The 21,537-nt window shown below is 38.5% G+C and overlaps 1 protein-coding gene across 3 annotated transcripts in view; it reads left to right on the forward strand.

The window, feature by feature from the left end:
- Nucleotides 1–2,380: 2,380 nt before the first annotated feature.
- The window catches only part of FBXL4 (F-box and leucine rich repeat protein 4), an 83,046-nt gene continuing 63,889 nt past the window's right edge, over nucleotides 2,381–21,537 (forward strand). For 2 of the 3 annotated variants that reach the window (XM_041760359.1, XM_041760341.1), the window contains exons 1-3: nucleotides 2,381–2,533; nucleotides 18,775–18,892; nucleotides 19,547–20,130. In XM_041760359.1, coding sequence (XP_041616293.1) covers nucleotides 19,619–20,130 — 512 coding nt within the window. In that variant the 5' untranslated portion in view covers nucleotides 2,381–2,533; nucleotides 18,775–18,892; nucleotides 19,547–19,618. Of the gene's footprint in view, nucleotides 2,534–8,772; nucleotides 8,899–18,774; nucleotides 18,893–19,546; nucleotides 20,131–21,537 lie in introns of all 3 variants that reach the window. The other variant, XM_041760349.1, reaches the window with a different exon arrangement.

Below are 21,537 nucleotides of genomic sequence, written 5' to 3' on the forward strand. Positions count from 1 at the left end.
TGGGGAGGAGTGAAGGATAGAGATTTAAGAAAATAAGTTGGCGTTTCTTTTTTTTTAAGATTTTATTTATTTATTCATGATAGACAGAGAGAGAGAGAGAGGCAGAGACACAGGCAGAGGGAGAAGCAGGCTCCATGCAGGGAGCCTGACGTGGGATTCGACCCTGGGTCTCCAGGATCGCGCCCCGGGCCAAAGGCAGGTGCTAAACTGCTGAGCCACCCAGGGATCCCCCATAAGTTGGGGTTTCTGAGTGCTAGTAATGATCTTTTTTTTTTTTTTTTTAAGATTTTATTTGGTTGAGAGCAAGAGAGAGCACACAAGTAGGCAGAGGGAGAGGGAGAAGCAGGCTCCCTGCTGAGCAGATAGCCCATTGTGGGGCTCCATCCCAAGACCCTGGGATCATAACCTGAGTTAAAGGCAGATGCCCAACCAACTGAGCCACCCAGGTGCCCCATGATCTATTTTTGGATGTTAGTGATGAATACATGGGCATGTTCATGTTTCATCAAACTTGACATTCATATTTTGTGTTCTTTTCTGAGTATATTTTATAAAAATTATATTTTTATTAAAAAATTAGAAATAATATATTTTTAAAAATTAGAAGTAAGAAACTGTTTTTTTTAAAACCTTTATTTATTTATTTTTTTAAATTTATTTATTATTTATGATAGTCACACACAGAGAGAGAGAGAGAGGCAGAGACACAGGCAGAGGGAGAAGCAGGCTCCATGCACCGGGAGCCCGACGTGGGACTCGATTAGTTAGACTGGGTCTGAGTGCCTAAAGACATCAACTCAATTAAGTCTCATTGGCAATCATAGAAGAGCAGGTTTTGTTTACTCATTAATAATTATTTGTAGTCCACTTGTGATTTTAGAACAGACTTGAGATTTGCAGAAAAGTTGCAATGGTGGTACAGAAGGTTCTACCACTCATCCATTTTCCCTTTACTTATTAACATCATATATTGTAATAGTACATTTGCTACAATGAAGAAAGCAACATTGGTACATTACTATGAACTGAATTCCTATTTCACTAGTTTTGCTACTACCATCCTTTTCATGTTCTAGGATCCCATTCAAAATACCATGTAACATTTAGTGGTCCTATCATGCAAATCCCCATCTGGTCTGTGACAATTTCTCAGTTTTTCTGTTTGTTTTGTTATATTTTTTCCATTAACCTGACAGTTTATTCAGGTATTTTGTAGGTTTTTCTGGGTTTTCTGACGTTGTTTTAAGGCCAGACTAGGTTTATGGGTTTTGAGGAAGAATATTATGGAGACGAAGTGCCTTTCTCATCACACCATATCAGAGTGCATACTATCAACTTGGTTTATCATTGATGGTGTTAACTTTCATCTCACCAAGGTAGTGTTTACCAGGTTTCTCCACAATAAAGCTACTTTTTCCTCCCTTCCATATTCTTTGGAAGCAAGTCACTAAGCCACCCACACTCAAGGGAGATTGGAGATTAAGCTTCAGTTCTTTTTAAAAATGTCCAGTTTTGTGTACAATTTTTATTGCACATCATATATCAGCTCAGTTCATATGTGTGCTTTATAAATAAGTATATTATTTTGCCCCTTTAGGAACAAATAAATAGCAAGTGATGTGTTAACATCTCTTCATTTTTCAATGTTTTTACGTCTTAATAGAAATCTTGTAACAAGATCAGTATAATGCAAACTTTAAAAAGTTGATGTTAGATACAATATCGACTGAATTAGATACAATATCTAACTGTATCTAACACTGAATTAGATACAATACCTACTGAAAAGAAACAACAGTAACTGAGTAAGGGAGACGTGAGACCATCTTGTTCATGGGAGGTTATGGACAACTGTTTCCAAATGTGAGGGAAATGAGCTTGCAGGATGGATTCGTATCTGGGGCAGAAGAGGTTTGCAAACTTGGTGAATCAGGCCCTCCAGAGCACCTATAATTTTGTTTTCCACTTTTGCTCTGAGGAGCTTAGGCATCACCCGGCTCGCCAACTCTGGACTGCAAAAGCCTTGGCAGGACTACACTACAGTCGGCAGCCTGGTGCAAGGAACGCGTCACTCCCGCAGTGGATTTCAACCACTGCCTGCTGGGTAGTGAGTGAGCGATTTACGGGGCGCGGCTGGGGCTGGGGAGTCAGTAGGAAGCTCCTCCCCGCGGCCTGGGAGGGGGCGGTCCTGGAGGACGCCGCGCGGAGCTCCAGCTGCGGCGGCGCCCCGCCTCCCCTGGCCCCGCCTCCGCCCGGCCCCGCCTCCTCTCGGCCCCGCCCTCTGGCCCCGCCTCCCCGCTCGGCCTCGGCCCCGCCCCCTCTCGGCCCCGCCTCCCCGCTCGGCCCCGCCTCCCCGCTCGGCCCCGCCCCTCCCCGCGGTCTCCGCGTCTTCCTTCCGGGTCGCGCTGGGCCGGCCTCTGAGCCGTCGCGCCGCAGCGCGGGACTCTGGGAGCCGCCCCCGCGCCCGCGTCTCCCGGTGCCGCCTGGGTCGCTGGTGAGGCCCACGGCGTGCACCTCTCCCGGACCCGGCAGGGTACGGCCCTTCCTTTACCTCTTTTCCCCCGGCGGGTCTCCGTCTTCCTCCCTGAGCGCTGGGGCGGGGCCGGGCCAGGGCGGAGCGCCGCGCTTCGGGGAGCCTGGGCGCGGGCCGAGGTCCCCGCCGGCCGCCCCTCCCCCCCCCCAGGCCCGCGCCGCGCCTGCCGAGCTCGCTGGGCGCCTGTGAGCGCCTTACGCGCCGTGTGTGCTGCTTCTCTGCCCCAGCGTGTCCGCACGGCGTGCGGCGGCGGCCCCGCAGCCCCCCCGCCGGGGCCTGTCTACCCCGCGGCGCCCCGGGCCGAGCCGTGCGTGCAGCCCGCGGCGGCCGCCTGCCCGCCCGTGTGCCTGTTGCCCCCGTGCGTGTTGCCTTGATTTCCCCGTAGCATCGATGCTTCGCACTAACCAGGCCCGAGGTTTTAGGACCGCCGCAAGATAACGGGCGGCAACCCCGTTTCCAAGTGCAGGGGTGTCCCTAGGGCGTCGTGTTGGCGGTGACCGCCCCCTTGGCCTCCCCATCCTCATGTTGGCAGTGGGACAGGTTTGGGGTCGCCTTGATGGTTCCAAGGGCTTGTTGGCACGTAGCCTTGGGTCGCAGTCACTAATCGGGATTTACGAATAAATAGAAGGTCAAGGTGATTAATAAGCCTGCGGTCAGGTAGCGGCGTTGACGGGACGCCGTGCTTGGCACCTGGCCCTGGAGGATCTGACACCAGGTGCGGTGATGCTGATTGTCCCGCTTGGAGGACAGCAGCTGCCTTTCCTGCTTCCTGCTTCCTGGCGTGCAGTTCCTCGGGTTCAGGCACGCTGCATCCCTTAAAGAGCTCACTGAATGCCTCTGTAGAGGGAGATTTTCCTAATGCACCCCCGATCCTGCAGCTCCTCAGTAGCTCCTTTACGGTCCTGGGGGCAAGACACGATGTGCGTCATCACCCTGGTGGGCACTCTCGAATTGCTCATCGGGTTGGATTCTTCTTTTCATACCTCTTTTTTTTTTTTTGAGTACCAACTTTTTAAGCTCCGATGTTGGCTTTTCTGAGCCCTTCAACTTCCGGCGCTTCTCTCCCGGTTTTACGGAGTCGAAAAATCAGAAATCATGTGAAATGGTTAACTTTCTTCTCTGTAACGCCGTGATCGAGTAATGCAATGATAGTGCTCCTCTCACCGTGGCATCTTAAAATATTGCTAACTGCTGTCGTTTACTTTCAAATATAGTCAGCAAAAACTGTCCCTTTGTTCTCTGCCGTCTTAGTCTCTGCCTCGTGCTCTTAAATTCCCTGGGATCAACATGCTGGTTTAACTTCATGGAGCTGTAGCCTTGGAGAACTGCAAATATATATGTATCCATCCACCTGTTTTCTTCTAGTGCTTTTAAATTTTTATTTTTTTAAAGATTTTATTTATTCATCATAGACACACACAGAGAGGCAGAGACACAGGCAGAGGGAGAGGCAGGCTCCATGCCGGGAGCCCAACGTGGGACTCGATCCCGGGTCTCCGGGGTCACGCCCTGGGCCAAAGGCGGCGCTAAACCTCTGAGCCACCCAGGGATCCCCTGTTCTAGTACTTTTAATGAACTTAGTCATCATCCAAAACTCTTTAACTTGCCTCACGTATAATTTAGCGTGAAAAAGGAAGTAAGGCGCTTCCCCCACCCAAAATTGTGAGCCATGGACCCCATCATCATTTGTAGGATTCTGTTTTTCCCAGCTGATATCAAATACTTTATTTATCCAAGGTCCTTCCTCATTCTTGTGTGTTCTAAGGATGTTTTCTGAACTCTTGTATCGTGATCTCTGGCTTCCTGTACTGATCCCATGCTGCTTTTCTTACTCTAGCTTTACAGTGTGTTTAATGTCTAGTGATTCAAGCAGTGTCTGGCCTGTTGTTGACCACTAAATATTTTTGGAATGATGACACTTAGTGGGGTTAAATTGATTTCCTTTTTTTATATACCCCCTTTATTTTAAAAGAATTTATTTATTTATTTATTTATTTATTTATTTATTTATTATTTATTTATTGTGGGAGCAGCGCTCTGGCATATTGTTGACCACTAAATATTTTTGGAATGACGACACTTCGTGGGGTTAAATTGATTTCCTTTTTTATATGCCCCCTTTATTTTAAAAGAATTTATCTATCTATCTATCTATCTATCTATCTATCTATCTATCTATTTATTTATTGTGGGAGCAGCGCTCTAAATAAATAAATAAGGGGCAGAGAGAGAGAGAGAGAGAAAATTCAAGCAGACTCTACACTGAGGGCAGAGCCTAAAACCAGGGCTGGATTCCCAAAACCCTGAGATCTGAGCCAAAATCAAGAATTGCTCGCTCAACCTACTGAGTCACCCAGGTGCCCTGCCCCCCTTTAAAGTTTCTTCACTATTCTTGAAATTATTATTACTTACTTTTAGGTAACCTATTTCATGGTACGTTGAATCATTAACCATTGCTAAGTAAATTCCTTCTTTTGATACCTCAGAACTGGTGCCGCATAGAGTTGCTCCTTAGAGTTGTATGTAGAAAAGCAGCTGTTCAAAATCGGCAGGTCTTTTAGCTTTGCGTTGTGTTGTTCAGAAGTGTAGGCTCTCCTCAGCCATGACTCAGGACTTTCTGTACGTGGTTTCAGCAGCTCTGAGGAATAAATGCAGATAGAAGTAACATCCAGGACAACCCCTTGTCCATTTGTATTTTACTATCCTAACTGTACGTCTTAGGTGTAAAAACTTAACAGATACTTAGAAACTTTATTACATTATAAAATGTATACATTCTTCAAAAAAAAAAAAAATAAATCAGGTAATACAGAAGTAGCCAAAGGAGAAAGTTAGTGTTGTGTGCCCACCTATCTCACCTAATTTCTCAGAGATCATCATTAATCATTTGTTCTCCTTTCAGAGACTAGAAATACGTGTGTACAAATCTCCATTTGTTTCATAAATGACGGTGTACTCTGTGTAATTTTCTATAGCTTCCAGTTAGTAATAATTGATGAGCATCTTTCAGTATCAGCACATAGAAAATTGTTTTTTAAAGGTCTTTTTTGGTATTTCAGTGTAGGAATAACCTAAAACGTGTTTAACTGATTCCCTATTGATATGTAAGCCATTTCAAATTTATTTCTATTACAGACAAACTGCAGGGATCATTTTTGTATTTATCTATTTGCACATTTGCTTATTTCCTTGGTGTAAATGCTTAGACATGTAATTGCTGGGTCAAAGGCTATATATATTTTAAATAATGATAGATCGTGCCATATTGCTTTTCAAATGTAAAATTTGAGTGACTTGAGTCAATTTTTACACTTTATAAGAATGCTGCCACTGCCATATCATTGCCAAGAATTGTCACAGATCTTGAGATTTAACCCTACTTGTAAGCCAACAGTTTCATGGACACTGGCAGAAGACATGAAATTCTTGGGCCAGAGACAAAGCACAGCAACAGCGGTAGCCAGAGTATCATCATTTTCTTATGCTGCTTGCTTGAACTCCAATTTCTTCTGGGTGATGTGATAAGGACAAGATGACTCCAGCACACACAGTAGATTACAGGACAGGAACCCTGAGTTTGGAGAACCTGAATCGTTCATAGAGGGCTGCAAGTAAACTTGCTTAACCTTTTCCCTACAGAGAGGCATTATATTTATAATGCTACAGACTTGCCCATTACTCTAATGGGAAATCTCTCTTTATCTACCATGGATGTTTGCTATTTAGACATCCTTGAAAAGATAGTCTGGAACAAAGGCTATCAGTGCCCCCTGCTTATAAGATGTGCAGAAACATGAGAGATCTGTCAAAAATTGTATCAACATGATACAATCATTTCTTACATTTTTAGAAATTTTATGGATGAAAAATGCTATGTTTTTACTGTTTTGATTTTACATTTCTATTGATAGAGTTAAAAATCTGTAAATGTTTATCAGTCATTTCTTTTTTAACTTATGTGTTCATCTTCTCAGTTTTCTATTGAAGTGTATCTTTTTCTTATTGGTTGTAATGGCTCTTTATGTGTTGTGGCTATTAGTGACTTGGTACACCATTTAATAGTATTTTTTTTTTCATGGTCTATTGTTTTAATGCTGTTTCTGGGAACTTTACAGAAATTTTTATAATATTAATGTTGTCCTATTATTCTCTTCCTTTATACCTCTTAAGTTTTCACCTCAGGATTATTAAAATACTTTGTACATATTCTCTTAATTTCATATTTTGTATCATAAATTTAGATTAAAAACGGTTGCTATGGTAATATTCTAAATTATTTTACTAAATGTCTGGATATTTTTCTAAAACATTAATTTTGATAAGCCATCCTTTCCCTGTTGTTTTCCCTGACACACTTATTATACTACATTATTTATTTCCTCAAAACTGACAAATCAGTAAGCAAAATATGTTGGTTTCCTACTGTGACTATGAATTTGGTTGAATTCATCCTATGTGTAATTATTTGGATTTTATTCTTACAAAATATAATATACCATTTTGCCATGCTTAATTTTTGCCTTGGAGTCTATACTGTCTGATATTACTCTTGCCATCTCTATCATTTTGTGTATATCAGATCTTTATTGCCCATATTTTTAATTTTAGTCATTCTACATCATTTTACTTGCCTCTTGTAAACATCAAACATCATATACCTGGACCTTTATTTCTCATTCTAGTCTTCCCTCCTCCTAAATTGAAAGTTTGTCTTTGGGTTTTTTTTTTTTTTTTTCATTTTAAAACTTTTTTTAGAAAGATAATTATTGAGGGGTGCCTGGGTGGCTCAGTCATTTAAGCGTCTGACTCCTGATTTCAGCTCAGGTCCTGACCTTAGGGTCATGAGATCAAGGCCCTTGTTGGGCTCTCTGCTGAGTGTGGAGCCTCCTTAATAGTCTCTCTCTTCCTCTCTGTCCCTTCCATCCTCTGAAGGAAAAAAAAAAAAAAGAATTATAGATTCACATGCCATTATAAGAGAGAATATAGAGAAATCCTATGTATCCTTCACCTAGTTTCCTCTTGTAATAACATCTTGTATAAAACTACACAGTACAGTATTTTACCCAGGAAATTGACATTGGTACAATCTACAGACCTTATCCAGATTTCATGACTTTTACATGTGCTTGTGTGTGTTTGCATTTAATTCTTTGCTAAGATAATTTTATGTAGATCTTGTGACCACTACCTTGGCCAAAATATAGAACAGTTTCATTACAAAGATCCTTGTGCAAAAGGCTTTATCTTTTAATAGGAAAATTTAACCTATTCATATTTTCCTTTTTTTCCTCTTCCTTGCAATTTCAGAAATTCTAAAATCATCTATAACTATTTCCCTTATACCTCCATTCAGTAGTGACTCCTTGCCTTCCCTACATTCTTTGGGTTTATTGATTGATTTCTTTTTTACATATGTTCCCTCCCCCCAACCCCACACCTCCCACCCCCAGCCATCTTTTTCATCTTCACCAGTACTATATGTGTAAAGATTTAAATTTGACTGTAAGGTCACTAGTTACTTGAATATTACGTCTTTCCTTTTAAAAAATAATTTATTTTAATTCCTTTGTTTTTTGACTGGAATACTTTCTTCAAGATATTTCTTTTTTAAAAAAATTTTTATTTATTTATGATAGTCACAGAGAGAGAGAGAGAGAGAGAGGCAGAGACATAGGCAGAGGGAGAAGCAGGCTCCATGCACCGGGAGCCCGATGTGGGATTCAATCCTGGGTCTCCAGGATCGCGCCCTGGGCCAAGGCAGGCGCTAAACCGCTGCGCCACCCAGGGATCCCTCTTCAAGATATTTTTTAAGAAGAATTTGGGAAGTATGTTTGTATGTCCAAAAATATTTTTCATTGTGTTGTTTTTCCTATGTGAATAACAGTTTGAGTCAGGTTTTTTCTTTAGAATTCCTGAAATATACATTATCTTCTAGCATTTCCTTGAATTTCCATCAGCTTCAGTCTCTTGCATTTATATAGGCATTAGGTTTCTTGCATCTGTCTTCTAAGTCACTTATTTTTTCATTTAAAATTTTAATTTACTGCAGCCACCATGTTTTTAATTTCAAAGACCTTAAAATGTTTTTAAATTAGTTTCTACTTATTTTATGAATTCTATATTCTATTAATTCACACTAAAGATAACAATTATAATTTTAAAACTACTCTTCTATTGTTTATTAACTTTTATTGGAGACCATTTGCTCTAATTGCCCAACTTATTTCTTTGTCTTTAAGATGGATAATTCTATGCCTACCTATAAATGCAGATCTATGTTGGCTGATTTGTTCCTGGTTGGGAATCTCTGTGAAGTCATGAAGGTCACTGTTCTCTCTTCTAGAAAGGTAGTTCCCTAAAGCCAGGTGAGTGGAAGAGTCTCTGTGATCAGGCTTTGTCCTAGACACAATGAATGGGCAGGACATGTCAACTAATAGATATCTTTCAGAGTATGCTGCTCAAGAACAGACTAATGAAGTAGGACCATAAATAGGCCAATGTGGGGATATTAAATCTCTAGCTTGATTTTGTTTGGTCCAAAACAAAGACTGCAATCAACAGCATACAGGATAGTCCTATCACCCTAGGAATTCCTTTGTATGGACCCTTTGTAGTCATTGGAGTTAACCCATCTTTTCCTTTGACTTCCTGGCAATCCCTGATCTGTTTGCCTTCCCTATAGTTTTGTCTTTTCTAGAGTATCATATAAATGAAGTTATACAATATGTAGCCTTTAGTTGTAGCTTCTTTCACTTACAAAATCATTTTAAGATTCATCCGTGCTATTTGCTGAATCAGTGGTTCATTGTATGGATAGATGTATGATGGTTTATCCTTTCACCTGTTGAAGGACATCTTGGATGTTTCCAGGTTGGAGTGATTATGAATAAATAAACATTTGTATATGGGTTTTTGTTTGAAAATAGATTTTCAATACACTTGGACAAGTAATATAGGAGTGAGAATGCTGGATGGCTTGGTAAGGGTATGTTGAGCTTTATAATAAACTGCCAAAGTTTTCAAAAGTGGCTATACCATTTTGTATTCCCACCAGAAGTATTTGCAACATCCAATTTGGTATCATCTTAAAATTTCATTAATCTGTAATTAACTCGTTCCAGGTTTAAGATATTAAATATTACCTGTCCCAGAGTTACCCTTTTGAAATTATGCTTGACGTTGCTCTCAAGTAAAATGTTTGCTAGGATACCCAAAAATATGCCATAAAGGGAAAAAATGATAAATTGGACTTAATAAAAATTGAAAAGGTTTTTCTTTAAAAGATATTATCAAATAGGGATGCCTAGGTGGCTGAGTGGTTGAGTGTCTGCCTTTAGCCCATGGCGTAATCCTGGAGTCCTGGGATCGAGTCCTACATTGGACTCCCTACATGGAGAGAATGCTTCTCCCTCTGCCTGTGTCTCTGACTCTCTCTCTCTGTGTCTCTCATGAATACATTTTAAAAATCTTAAAAAAAGAAAAAAAACGGTATTATCAAACAGATGAAAAACCAGGCACAGACTGGGAGAAAATGTTTGTAAAACATTTATCTGATAAAAACCTTGTATGTTGAATGTGCAGAGAACTCTTACAACTCAATAATAAGAAAACAAAAAAACCTGATTTTTAAAAATGGGCAAAATATACATTTCACTAAAGGAGATACAAATGGCAAATAAAGACATGAAAAAATGCTCCACATCATTACTAGTCAATTGATATTTACTACCCACCCGATGGAACGGCTCAAGACTGATGATGTTAACTGTTGATGAAGATGTGGAACGACTAGAATTTTCATATATTGCTGATGGAAATGTAAAATGTTGCAGACATTTTAGAAACATTTTGGCACAAGAAACAACCCAAATGTTTATAAACAGGCGAATGGGTATGTCTGTATCATGAATATGATTCAACAATAAAAAGGAGCAAACCATGAATATACATAACAACAGGGATAAAGATAGGCTGTGCAAAATAACCTAGACACAAAAGGACACATACATATTATTTCACTTATATGTAACTCTAGAGTAAAGTACAGTCTGATTTATAGTTATATAAACTTCTTGTTATCTGGTGCAAGAAGTGGCTGGACGATTGGGAGGGGGCGGCAGTGAACCTTTTGGGCTGATGGAAATATTCTCTATTTTCAGTTTTGGAGGTGATCGCATTGGTATATATCTTTGTCAAAACTCATTAAACTATATACTAATTTTTTGGGGGGGAATGTGAATTGCATACTAAAGTTAATTTAGCAGTACTACAACATTTTAGTTAATTGCTCTTTTAGTATGAATGGTTAGCTGTGATGTACCTATGATCTTTTAATTGGATTTTTGTTAGGAAGGCTGAGTATAAATTCAATATATTTCTATTAGGTAAAATGCTCTATTTTACTGTCCAAAAATGTATAGTTAGTATTTGAATAAAGTAAATTCAGTATACTTTATGGTTTTAGTAGCTAGAGAGATTTTTTTTTCCTCTCTTCAGTGAGTCCATTTAAATTGCCCTTAGCCAAATATCCCTAATATTTTAGATTTTAATTAAATAATACATTGTGATTCTGCCAAAGTTTTAGGGTTATTCTAAATTCACAGTTCTTCCCATTCAGATGATTTATTCTTACCCATCATTAACAAGAGAATAAAAGATAAAAATATAGATAATATGGCATGGTGGCAGCTTATCTAAAGTACTTTATATATCATACCTGTGTTATTAGAAACACATCCTTCCTTGTCACTTTGTGAGATGGTGCTTTGGGCAGGAAGAGGGTTTTCAGGTCCACTGTGTTAAATCACCAAACATCTTTCCCTACAGCTCTGCTTTTTAAAAGAAAAGAAAACATTGACTCCTTGATTCGTTTCTCTACTAAAGAAAGTTCATGAAATATTTCATAAGTTAAGATATGCTTGTTGTTGTTGTTGTTGTTTTTAAGATATGCTTGTTAAAGAAAGTTTAGGAAAGAGGAGAGAGAACTAACCGTCATCAATTTCTAGGTTAAATTGATTTTAAATCTAAATTTTTTTTAAAGATTTTATTTATTTATTCATGAGACACACAAGATAGAGAAGCAGAGACACAGGCAGAGGGAGAAGCAGGCTCCCTGAGGGAGCCGATATGGGACTGTATCCCAGGACCTCAGGATCATGACCTGAGCCAAAGGTAAACCTTCAACCACTGAGCCACCCAGGCTCCCCTTCTCCGTTGTTTTCTGACAAGGTTATTCTTGACTTGATTTCTTATGCACTTCTCTTAACATGGTCCTCACCATTTGTTCATGAACTCAGCAGAAGTTTGGAAATGCCTGCTGCTGCCATACTTCTATTTTTGAGTTCTACTTTGATTCCTGGAAGAGAAAGAAGTACTCTTGGTCTTTTTGGTTTTCAGGATTTTTCCTTGGCCTTTAGGTTTTTCCTTCCTGAGTGGTTCAACTGCCTTTTTTTACTCTATTTGTCTGGATTTTCAAGAAGCTCTGAAGTGGGCTAGGAGGCTCTATTTTCCCTGTCCATACACATAGTTCAGTTAAGAAGTTTATTCTATATCAGAGTCTTGTTGAATAAAAACTGTGATCAGAATAAGTGTTTTAACTGGAGGAGAATTTACTTAGAGGAGGAGAGATGCATGTAAAATCGTAATATTCTACTTCCAATAGTCTCCTTACTGACAGTGGTACATTATTTTAACATAGTACATTGAAATGTAAATAATTACTGTGAAGAAAAAGAGCTGCTTTGCTACCACTCAGCCTTTGCTCCTCCCTAGCTCGTCTAATACCAGAACATATCAACTTGTCTTTTTACCCTTGCTCTTTTATTATTGCCTTCCCTGTCTGGCTTCTGCCCTCTTGTTCCTAGGTTATCACTTTTTCTAAGAACTTCTTTTCCACTCATAGTTTTTCCTGTTCTTCTTAATCATTCTATGGTCTTAACATAGATTTGGAGTGTTAAAAAAATTCATTGTATTTGAGAAAATAGTTTCCTTTTACCTCTCCAATCATCTCTTTCATGAATCTTTCTTTAATTTCAATCAGAGTTTCTTTGTAGCCAAGGTCAAGTCTCTTTTATGTGTTCAGGGGCTGCTTTTGTACTAACGGAGGTTACTACTTTTTTACATTCTCTTTGAACAGTAAAATTTCAATATGTATACTATTCCTTATTGGATGGCTTCAAAGAAGGTCATACATTTGATTCTTACCTATTGTGTTTCGGTTTTTATTATCCACTTTTCCCCTCTTTTGCTCTGTATCAAGATATGGAATTTTTTTTTGCTTCATTTTTCGGTCGACGTGTTCTTATCTTGAAGAGTCCCTGGTTTCATTTCTGTGTTCATTTCTGGCCATCTTCTCTGCCAGTCTTCAAAAAACAGAACAAATGCTTATTGAGCATATATTGGCATGTGCTAAGCCCTAAGGGTCTAGTTATGATTAAGTCACATTCTCTGAACTTGAGGAATTCATAGTCTGTTAGGATAGAAAAAAATCTCTCACCATGTAAGAAATGGCACACAAGAGTGTAAGAGCAGAGAAAAAGTGAGTGGTAGACAAAGTCTGGACCTGACCTTAAAGGATGAATAAGAGGGTGCCAGGTGGGAAAGAACAAGTCATTCCAGCCAGCAGCCCAGCCTCAGTGGAAGACTTGAAGATGCTGAGATGTGCAAGCACACGTGTGGTTGGGGTGAGGCAGATATTCTACAGCAAGGGTGCTGAGTGTGGAGAAGTGGAAGGGAAGGGGAGAAGATAGGTGCCAAGGTAGTTGGAACATTCTTGGATCTCATTTTATCAAAAGACAGCCTTCTCTTAATGGTACCTCTGTCTATTTGAGAATGAAGAGGAAGAAGGCCCAGGGAGAAGTTATCAGACAGGCAGAGGAGACCTAAAAGCATGTGGTGTGTGTGTGTGAGGAGGCAGGCCAAGAAAGAAGGCCGGTTGTGAGTGGCAGCTCTTGCACTGGATTCAAATATAATTCCCTTCTTGATATTTTCTCCATTCACTGATGTCTTGATTCCTAGACTTGTCCAGAAAAGTCCTTTCCTCAAAATAGTGTCTCTTGATCAGTTTCAGCTGGATTCAGAAATGAGAACATTACCAGGTTTGACCTTTTTTTTTTTTTTTAACTGATTTCTTACCACATTATGCAACCCTGTTAGGTTTGGTGTGATGCTGTGGAGCTGCCTAGGCCCTCGTCTTTCCCCTTCACTTCAGCGACTTGTCTCTGGGTCATTCTGCAACAGGACTGTGTTGTGGCTTGCCTTCAGTATCTGGCCATGCCTTGTTGCCTGTCCTTTTTCCTTTTCTAGATCTTTTCACCTTAAGTTGAGAATCCTCTTGGAGTTGTAAGCTTGTTTCTAGGTTCTTTCATCGCACTGTGAACCTAGCCTTAGCGTGGTCCTGGCTCGAGTTCATTCCGATGGCCTCCTTTTGTTTATTTTATGGAAAGTCCTTTTCCTTCCTCCTCTTTCCTGTGCTGGAGCAGGAGCCGTCTTCTCTGCAGTTCCTGCCATCCTGCTTCTCTCCGCCTCATCGACTCCCCATCTCACTTCAAATCTCAGTAGAAAACATATGTTCTCCCTTGCCTATACCTCTTAATTTCTCTTTTCCACTGTTATTGCTTGCTCTGTAATTGTATTATTTAACTTTGTTAAGCATTTTATAATATGAAAGATGTAGTTGAAAATAAAGTTGTATTATAATAAAATCATGTCGTGTAGAGCAAGTTGTTTCCCAAGGAGTATGAAAGTCTCAGGATAGAAGTTAAGATGACTGTTGTTCTGTATTCCTTGATTGTGCTGGTATAAAGGTTCCGTGTGTTGCGGAGAATTTTTCCCCTCATAGCCATTGTTGCTAAGTAATTGGATTAGACAGCTAATAAAATAACAATCACCCTATTTCTAATTCTGATTTTTTGTTAAATGGAAAACAGTATTTTTATATGTTGTGAGGGTTTTAAAAAGTAAAGTAGCCCTTTGAATGAACTGAAAAAGAACATATCTCTCGAAAGGTATATTTTACAATCACCCCTTTGGACCACTTTAGTGTACCAGGCTAATACTTATTTATTTGCGCCAGGTGGGAAAAGTCATTTTGACTTTGAATCCCATTCTCCTCATAAAGTAGTTATTGTATCTTTTGCATTTGGTTCATTGCCCATTGGGATATTCATTGGTTATCACAAATTGCCTCTATGCCTTGGCAAAAATCCAAACAGTACTTGGACAATTTGGACTTCAACATTGGCTGTTGCTGCCCACATGAGTCCTGAGACTATGGCTCTATTCCCCTTTTCAGCTTCATTTCCCAGGGAAAAGTAGAGTGAGCTATTCTTTCTCCTCCATATGTTCTTCCCCACCCCACCCCCAAACACTTTTATAGTGTCATCTTAGTTGATTGGAAAGGAGTTGAGAATCAATGAAGGGTGTTAACAGTGGGTTTGCACACTTCCTGTTCATATTTCTATGCCTTGTTTATTTTCAAAAACAGTTTTTAACTTTATTACATTTTTCTGAGCAGTATTGCTGGAAAAGAATAAATATATTTGCTTGTTCAGTGTACTGTACATTGATTTTCCTTCTTTCAAAAACTTGTCAGTTTTAGCTTTATCTTACAAAAAATAATGATTTTTTTATTCATAGTTGGAAAAATCAAGCATCCATTTATATTGCTCTTCTACTCTGCAGAAGTTTGAATATATAATACATACATTTACAGTTTATAACTCACTTTTACATATGTTGCTTCAGTGTAAAATTGTACTTAACTCTAACGCAGCTTAAAAATGATATTGTTCGTATGGCATTCTTGCTACTTTTGATATTATCTCATAAGTTATAATAGTAAAAGCTAGCTGGGAAACAAAGTCCATGGCTTGGTATGTCAATTAGAATTTGACTTTCAAAAAAAAAATTGACATTCACAACTTGTCTCCATCTTTTTGGCAAGAATGGTTGTGAAAGTTCACACGAATGATGATATCTTGTTTTGCAGGTATTCCTTTGGTTTTACAAAATTTTTACTTTCTGATAAATGCAGTTTTATAAAGAAAGTGAAAGCTTACTTGAAGCAGGCCATAGACTGTGGAGTGAGAAGTGATGTCCAAAGATTATATAGCCAGGGGGCTTGGGTGGCACAATCAGTCGAGCTTCCCACTCTTGGTGTCTGCTCAGGCCATGATCTCAGGGTCATGGAATTGAGGCCCCCTTCCATCTCTCTGCTCTGGCTCTGTGCTCTGTGCAGAGCCTGCTTGGGACTCTCTCTCCCTCTACCCCACCCTCCGCATATCACCCCCTTCAAATAAATAAATAAATCTTAAAAAAAAAAGATTATAAAGCCAAACTCATCCATCCACTTTGGCAAATGGAATTCTGTCCTTCTCTTGAAGATTTCCAGGAGTAAAATAGGCAGTCTTCTGTCAGTTGAGTTGGATGCTTACAAATTGCTTTTTATTTCCTAAATTTCATTTTTGCAGTTTATTTTATCCTTTTTCTTTTAAGAAAGAGAAGGACCAAGTAAATTCTTTGGGCAATTACCCATGTTAATATACCTGCGGGCCTGTTCTGAAATAAAGTGTATATGGTAAAAGGTGTATCATTTTAAATTTTGACATTAAAGATTTGAGATTAATGCATTGGTAATTTGTGACAGATTTATACTTGTGGTAGGTGAAATATTTGAATAAAGAAGTGATATACTAGATTATTTCTTTCCCACACTTATAACATGATCTGTACTTTAGCACTTGGTGTTCTATTTCCTGAGGAGAATCTGATTCTTGATTCATGGTACATAAGCACTAGGAACGTGTGCTGCAGAAACACCTTATTTATTTTAATACATATTTTGTTACTCTTCTCTAGAAAATGTCTTGTTCAGACTGTTCTATTATGTCTTGTTCCTGGGGTGCAAGTTCCTCCATTTCGTGAGTCTGCCTACTGAGTGTCCTTTATCGTGGTTCCTTTTCTCTTGTAGTCTGTGAGTTTTTACTGTGATGTATCTTTAGTAAGGGTTTAGTCTGTCTTGTGTCATGTGTCATGAAAGTATCCCTGCAAAGAGGTTTCGTATCTACCCCTAATAGGTTCTAAAGTTTTACCAGTTCAGGACTACTTTATCTTTTTAAATGTTTTTGGCTTGGGGATGGGGTGGAGATTCTAAATCTCATATGAAAGTAGTGTGAATTTAGGTCCATGCTCTGTGCATGATATATGCCTAATAGGATTCTGTTTTCCCATTGGTGACTTTTCCCCATTATCTAAATTGATGTCATGTCTCCTTAGGCTTCCTGGGCAATGAGTTAAGTTTTCACATTCCTGGTTTCATAGATAGGATAATCAATCTTTCCTGATTTTTTGGCTTTATGAAGCTCTTTCCACATGTGACCTATGGCTTGAAATAACCTTTTTGCATGGATGTTAGAAAGTCCCCTTGTAACCATTAAGGCCTATCTATCTATACCTGATTCCAGGAGTTGTATTAACTTCAGCTCCTGCTGTGCACTTTGACTTTCCTTTGTTTCTTATAACTATGGATTTTCCTCACTTGTTTCAAGCTCAGTTCTTTATTTACTGTTTCACTGGTTATGTTTTGTCAAGCATTTCAGTGTGTTTGAATTTGGCTGGGATTAAGAGGCACAAGAATGCTGTTATATAATCCTAAATTATTTAAGACTTTTATAGTGTTTTTTATTTGTTCATCACCTTTCTATCAACACATCAACTATTATGTGCCTACCACATACTGAACACTTTGAGAATTGAAGATCTTTGGCTAGATCCTGCCTTCAAGAAACAGTCTGATTAAAAAATGTGCAGAGGACCTGAAAAGACACTTTTTTGAAGAAGATACACAGATGGCCAACAGACACATGAAAAGATGCTCAACATCACTACTCATCGGGGAAATGCAAATCAAAACCACAGTGAGATATTACCTGACACCTGTCAGAATGGCTAAAATCAAAAAGACAAGAAATAACAAGTGTTGGTGAGGATGTGGAAAGAGACCCTTGTGCCCTGGTGGTGGGAATCTAATTGGTACAGCCCCTGAGGAAAACAGTATAGAGGTTCCTCAAAAAATTAAAAATAGAAATATCATATGATCCAGTTAATTTCACTACTGGGTATTTACCCAAAGAAAGCAGAAACACACAAAAAGATGCATACTCCTATGTTCTTTGCAGCATTATTTACAATAGCCAAGATATAGAAGCAACAAGTGTCCATCGATAGAGAAATCTATAAAGTAAACACACACACACACACACAGGAATATTATATGGCCATAAAAAAGGATGAGACCTTGCCATGTACAGTGATAACATGGTGGGACCTAGAGCACATTATGCTAATTGAAATTAGAGAAAGACAAATACCTTACGATTCCACTTATATGTGGAATCTAAAAAATGAAAAAAACAATCAGACTTATAAATACAGAAAACACTGATATTTGCCAGAAGAAAAGGGGGTAGGGAATAGGTAGAATGAGTGAGGAGTGAGAGACATGGGCTTCCAGTTATGGAATGAATAAGTCGTGGGAATAAAAGTCACAGCGTAGGCAATGTAATCAATGATATTGTAATAGGGTTGTATGGTGACAGATGGTAGCTGCACTTGTGGTGAACATAGCATAATGTGTCGAGATATTAAATCATTATGTTGTACACCTGAACCTAATGTAATGTTGTGTGTCAACTGTACTCAGAAATTTTTTAAAAATAAAAAATAGGGCAGCCTGGGTGGCTCAGCGGTTTAGCACTGCCTTCAGCCCAGGGCGTGATCCTGGAGACCTGGGATCGAGTCCCACATTGGGCTCCCTGCGTGGAGCCTGCTTCTCCCTCTGCCTGTGTCTCTGCCTCTGTCTCTCTGAGTGTGTGTGTCACAAATAAATAAATTACAATAAATAAATAATAAAACAATGAGATCAACAATACTGTTTGGTCCCTACAATATATGTCTGCCCACACACTTGGATCCATAAGCTATAGGTTTGTGTTGTTTATATAGAAAGGGGTCATTATGACGTTTTTATGACATTCCATCATGAAATTTTAAAATTATAGTAGTAATTCAGAATTGTCCACAAAGTCAGAAATATGTGACCTGTTCAATTTGAAAGTTCTGCTTAACAAGTAGCTGTTTATCTGTGTTTATCTGTTTATCTAAAAGGTGATCTATAATCCTTTTGGGATATTTGACTTCCTAAGTTGGAAATAAAAATATCTTCTAAAACTGTTGTCTTATAGGTAAAAGAATGTGACATTTCAACATTTGAACCTGAAATCAGCATGCAGATTTCAGGCCACATGGATGAATGCCAACTTTTGCATTTCCTGTGTGTATCCTGTGACCATTCTTTCTGGGGTGAGTGATTTCTAAGAGTATCTGGCAGCAAACCAGATGCCAGCCAGCCATGGAAAGCCCTAACAAATACTGCTAAGAGTTATAAATTAAACACTGTCTGGTGATCTGTGATGTGTAAGGCAGTTAATTTAGTTGGTCTGGATTAACTGTCAGCTCCAGAAAACTATATTCCCATAATGTGAAATCTATACTTAGCATGTTTGGAGGTGAGTAATAATTAACAATAGGGCATCATTTGTTAAAATGTGAAGTTATAAAATGCCTTAAGGTTCTTTTGGATTTACAGTAGTGTTTTAGTGGTTGGCCATATTTTTGAAATGATTTTCATTTTAAAAGTTCAAGGATTTTAGTGTTTTCTGAAAGATAGTTATAATTTTGTATAAAACAGGGTTTTTTTGGGTCATATACTTTCCATTGCCATATATTACCAGTTTCGCTTCCCAAATAGCATAAAATTGTATACATTTTCGATATTTAGGTTTCTTGAAAATTTATTTGATAAATTGTACCAGAGATTTATATTTACAATGAATTTTGCTTTTTCAGTTTCATTCTGGGGGATTATATTGGGGGAAAAACTTGATTATTACCTTATCCATGCATTTTTCTGCATATTTAAATTATTTTACTTTACCAAGCCATTCATTTTTTTAGAACATCCTTCAAAGAGTTCATGCGTCTTACTGAGGACACCTGACCTTTTGAAGCTTCATAATTCACACCTAGATGTCACCAGTCTTTCCCATGTTAACAGTTCTGACTATGTTTTATTATATATGCCTTCGGCGCCGAGCCAGGACAGCTGCAAGAGGAGAAATGATGAACAGCCATAGAACTATAGAATCAAACAGCCGGACTTCCCCTCTCAACGCAGAGGTGGTCCAGTATGCCAAAGAAGTAGTGGATTTCAGTTCCCATTATGGAAGTGAGAATAGTATGTCCTATACCATGTGGAATTTGGCAGGTGCACCAAATGTATTTCCAAGTTCTGGTGACTTCACTCAGACAGCTGTATTTCGAACTTATGGAACGTGGTGGGATCAGTGTCCTAGTGCTTCCTTGCCGTTCAAGAGGACACCGCCTAATTTTCAAAGCCAAGACTACGTGGAACTTACTTTTGAACAACAGGTGTATCCAACAGCCGTTCATGTTCTGGAAACCTATCATCCTGGAGCAGTCATTAGAATTCTGGCTTGTTCTGCAAATCCCTATTCCCCAATTCCACCAGCTAAAGTAAGGTAAGACTCATTTTTTTTTAATGACCATGGTATATGGCTGAACGGCTTTGGTTGTTTTACTATTAGAAGTCTTTTTGTATTCTTTTAAGTAATTTAAGTAGTTTAGACAAATTGGATTTTTAAAATTTTCCTTGATTTTCTAATAGGGAAAGAAAGATCACATGTTTAAAGATGTAATGCATTCTTTACACCTTGTACCTTAATGTTCATAGATGGTGAGATTTGTGTGTCACAATTTACTATAAAGAAAATGTGATTTGTACTAATTAGGATGTGGGCAAATCTGTGAAGTTAGTAGGAAATATGACCTGTACATATTTTCAAACAAGCACCATGTTATTGCTTTCACATACAGTGAGTAACTCAAAGTAGATCTATAAAGTGATTGTTTTAGGGAGGGTACTTAGGGAATTAGCTTTAATGTTAGGGGAATATCTTTGTAACAAGCATATTCATTTAAAAACAAATGTTGCTTTCAGAAATTCATGCATTCTTTCTAAAAGCCTATTTATTTATATAAATTTGGGTAGCAGTGCCTTGTTCTGTCTCTTTTTCTCTCTCTTTTTTTTTTTTTTTTTGTAGTTCAGCCTCTTCTTTTTCAAAGAATATAATCATTGACCTGGTAGTATATTCACATGGTTCAATAATCTAAAAAGTACATAATGCAGTCTTGTATGTTCTCTCTTCTCCATATGCCAATGACCCCAAACCGCTTTTATCCACTTATTTTTTTTTTACAGTTTCTTTATGCAGGTATAAGCAAATACAAATATATTTTTATTTTCTTTATATGCAAAAATAAGCATACTATTCATGTCATTCTATATCTTGTTTCATTTAGTAGAGTATACTGTATCTTTCTATGTAAGTGCAAAGAGAGGTCCCTCATTCTTTTCTGTGGTTGCAAGTAATGCACAGTGTATATGTATCCCAACTTATTAACAGTTTCCTTTTGATGGGTACTTAGTTTTCCCATACTTTTGCTACTATGAACATTAATGCAATGAATAACCTTGTTTGTCATGAATCAGTTCACACGTGTGTGGGTTGGGTTCCCAAAAGAATTGCTGGGCCAAGGGGTCTATGTATTTGTAATTTTGATATATAGTGCCAAATTTCTCTTCAAAGAAGCTCTGCTTATTTATATTCCTGCTAGCATTTTTTATGCATACATGTTTTGTCCAAGCCTCACCTATAGACTATGTTGATAAATTTTAATATTTTTGTCATTTTGATAGGTGAAAATATTATCTCATGTAAACCTTAAGTTAAAAGACTATTGTTATCTCTAAGGCTGAATATGCTTTCATGTTTAAGAGCCATTTATGTTTCCTTCTCCTTGAACTATCTGATCATGTTATTTGCTCATTTTTTTATTATTTGTTGATACCAGTTTTTAGATCTATC

The sequence above is a fragment of the Vulpes lagopus genome, chromosome 1 (assembly GCF_018345385.1).
Source record: "Vulpes lagopus strain Blue_001 chromosome 1, ASM1834538v1, whole genome shotgun sequence".
Lineage (NCBI taxonomy): Eukaryota > Metazoa > Chordata > Mammalia > Carnivora > Canidae > Vulpes > Vulpes lagopus.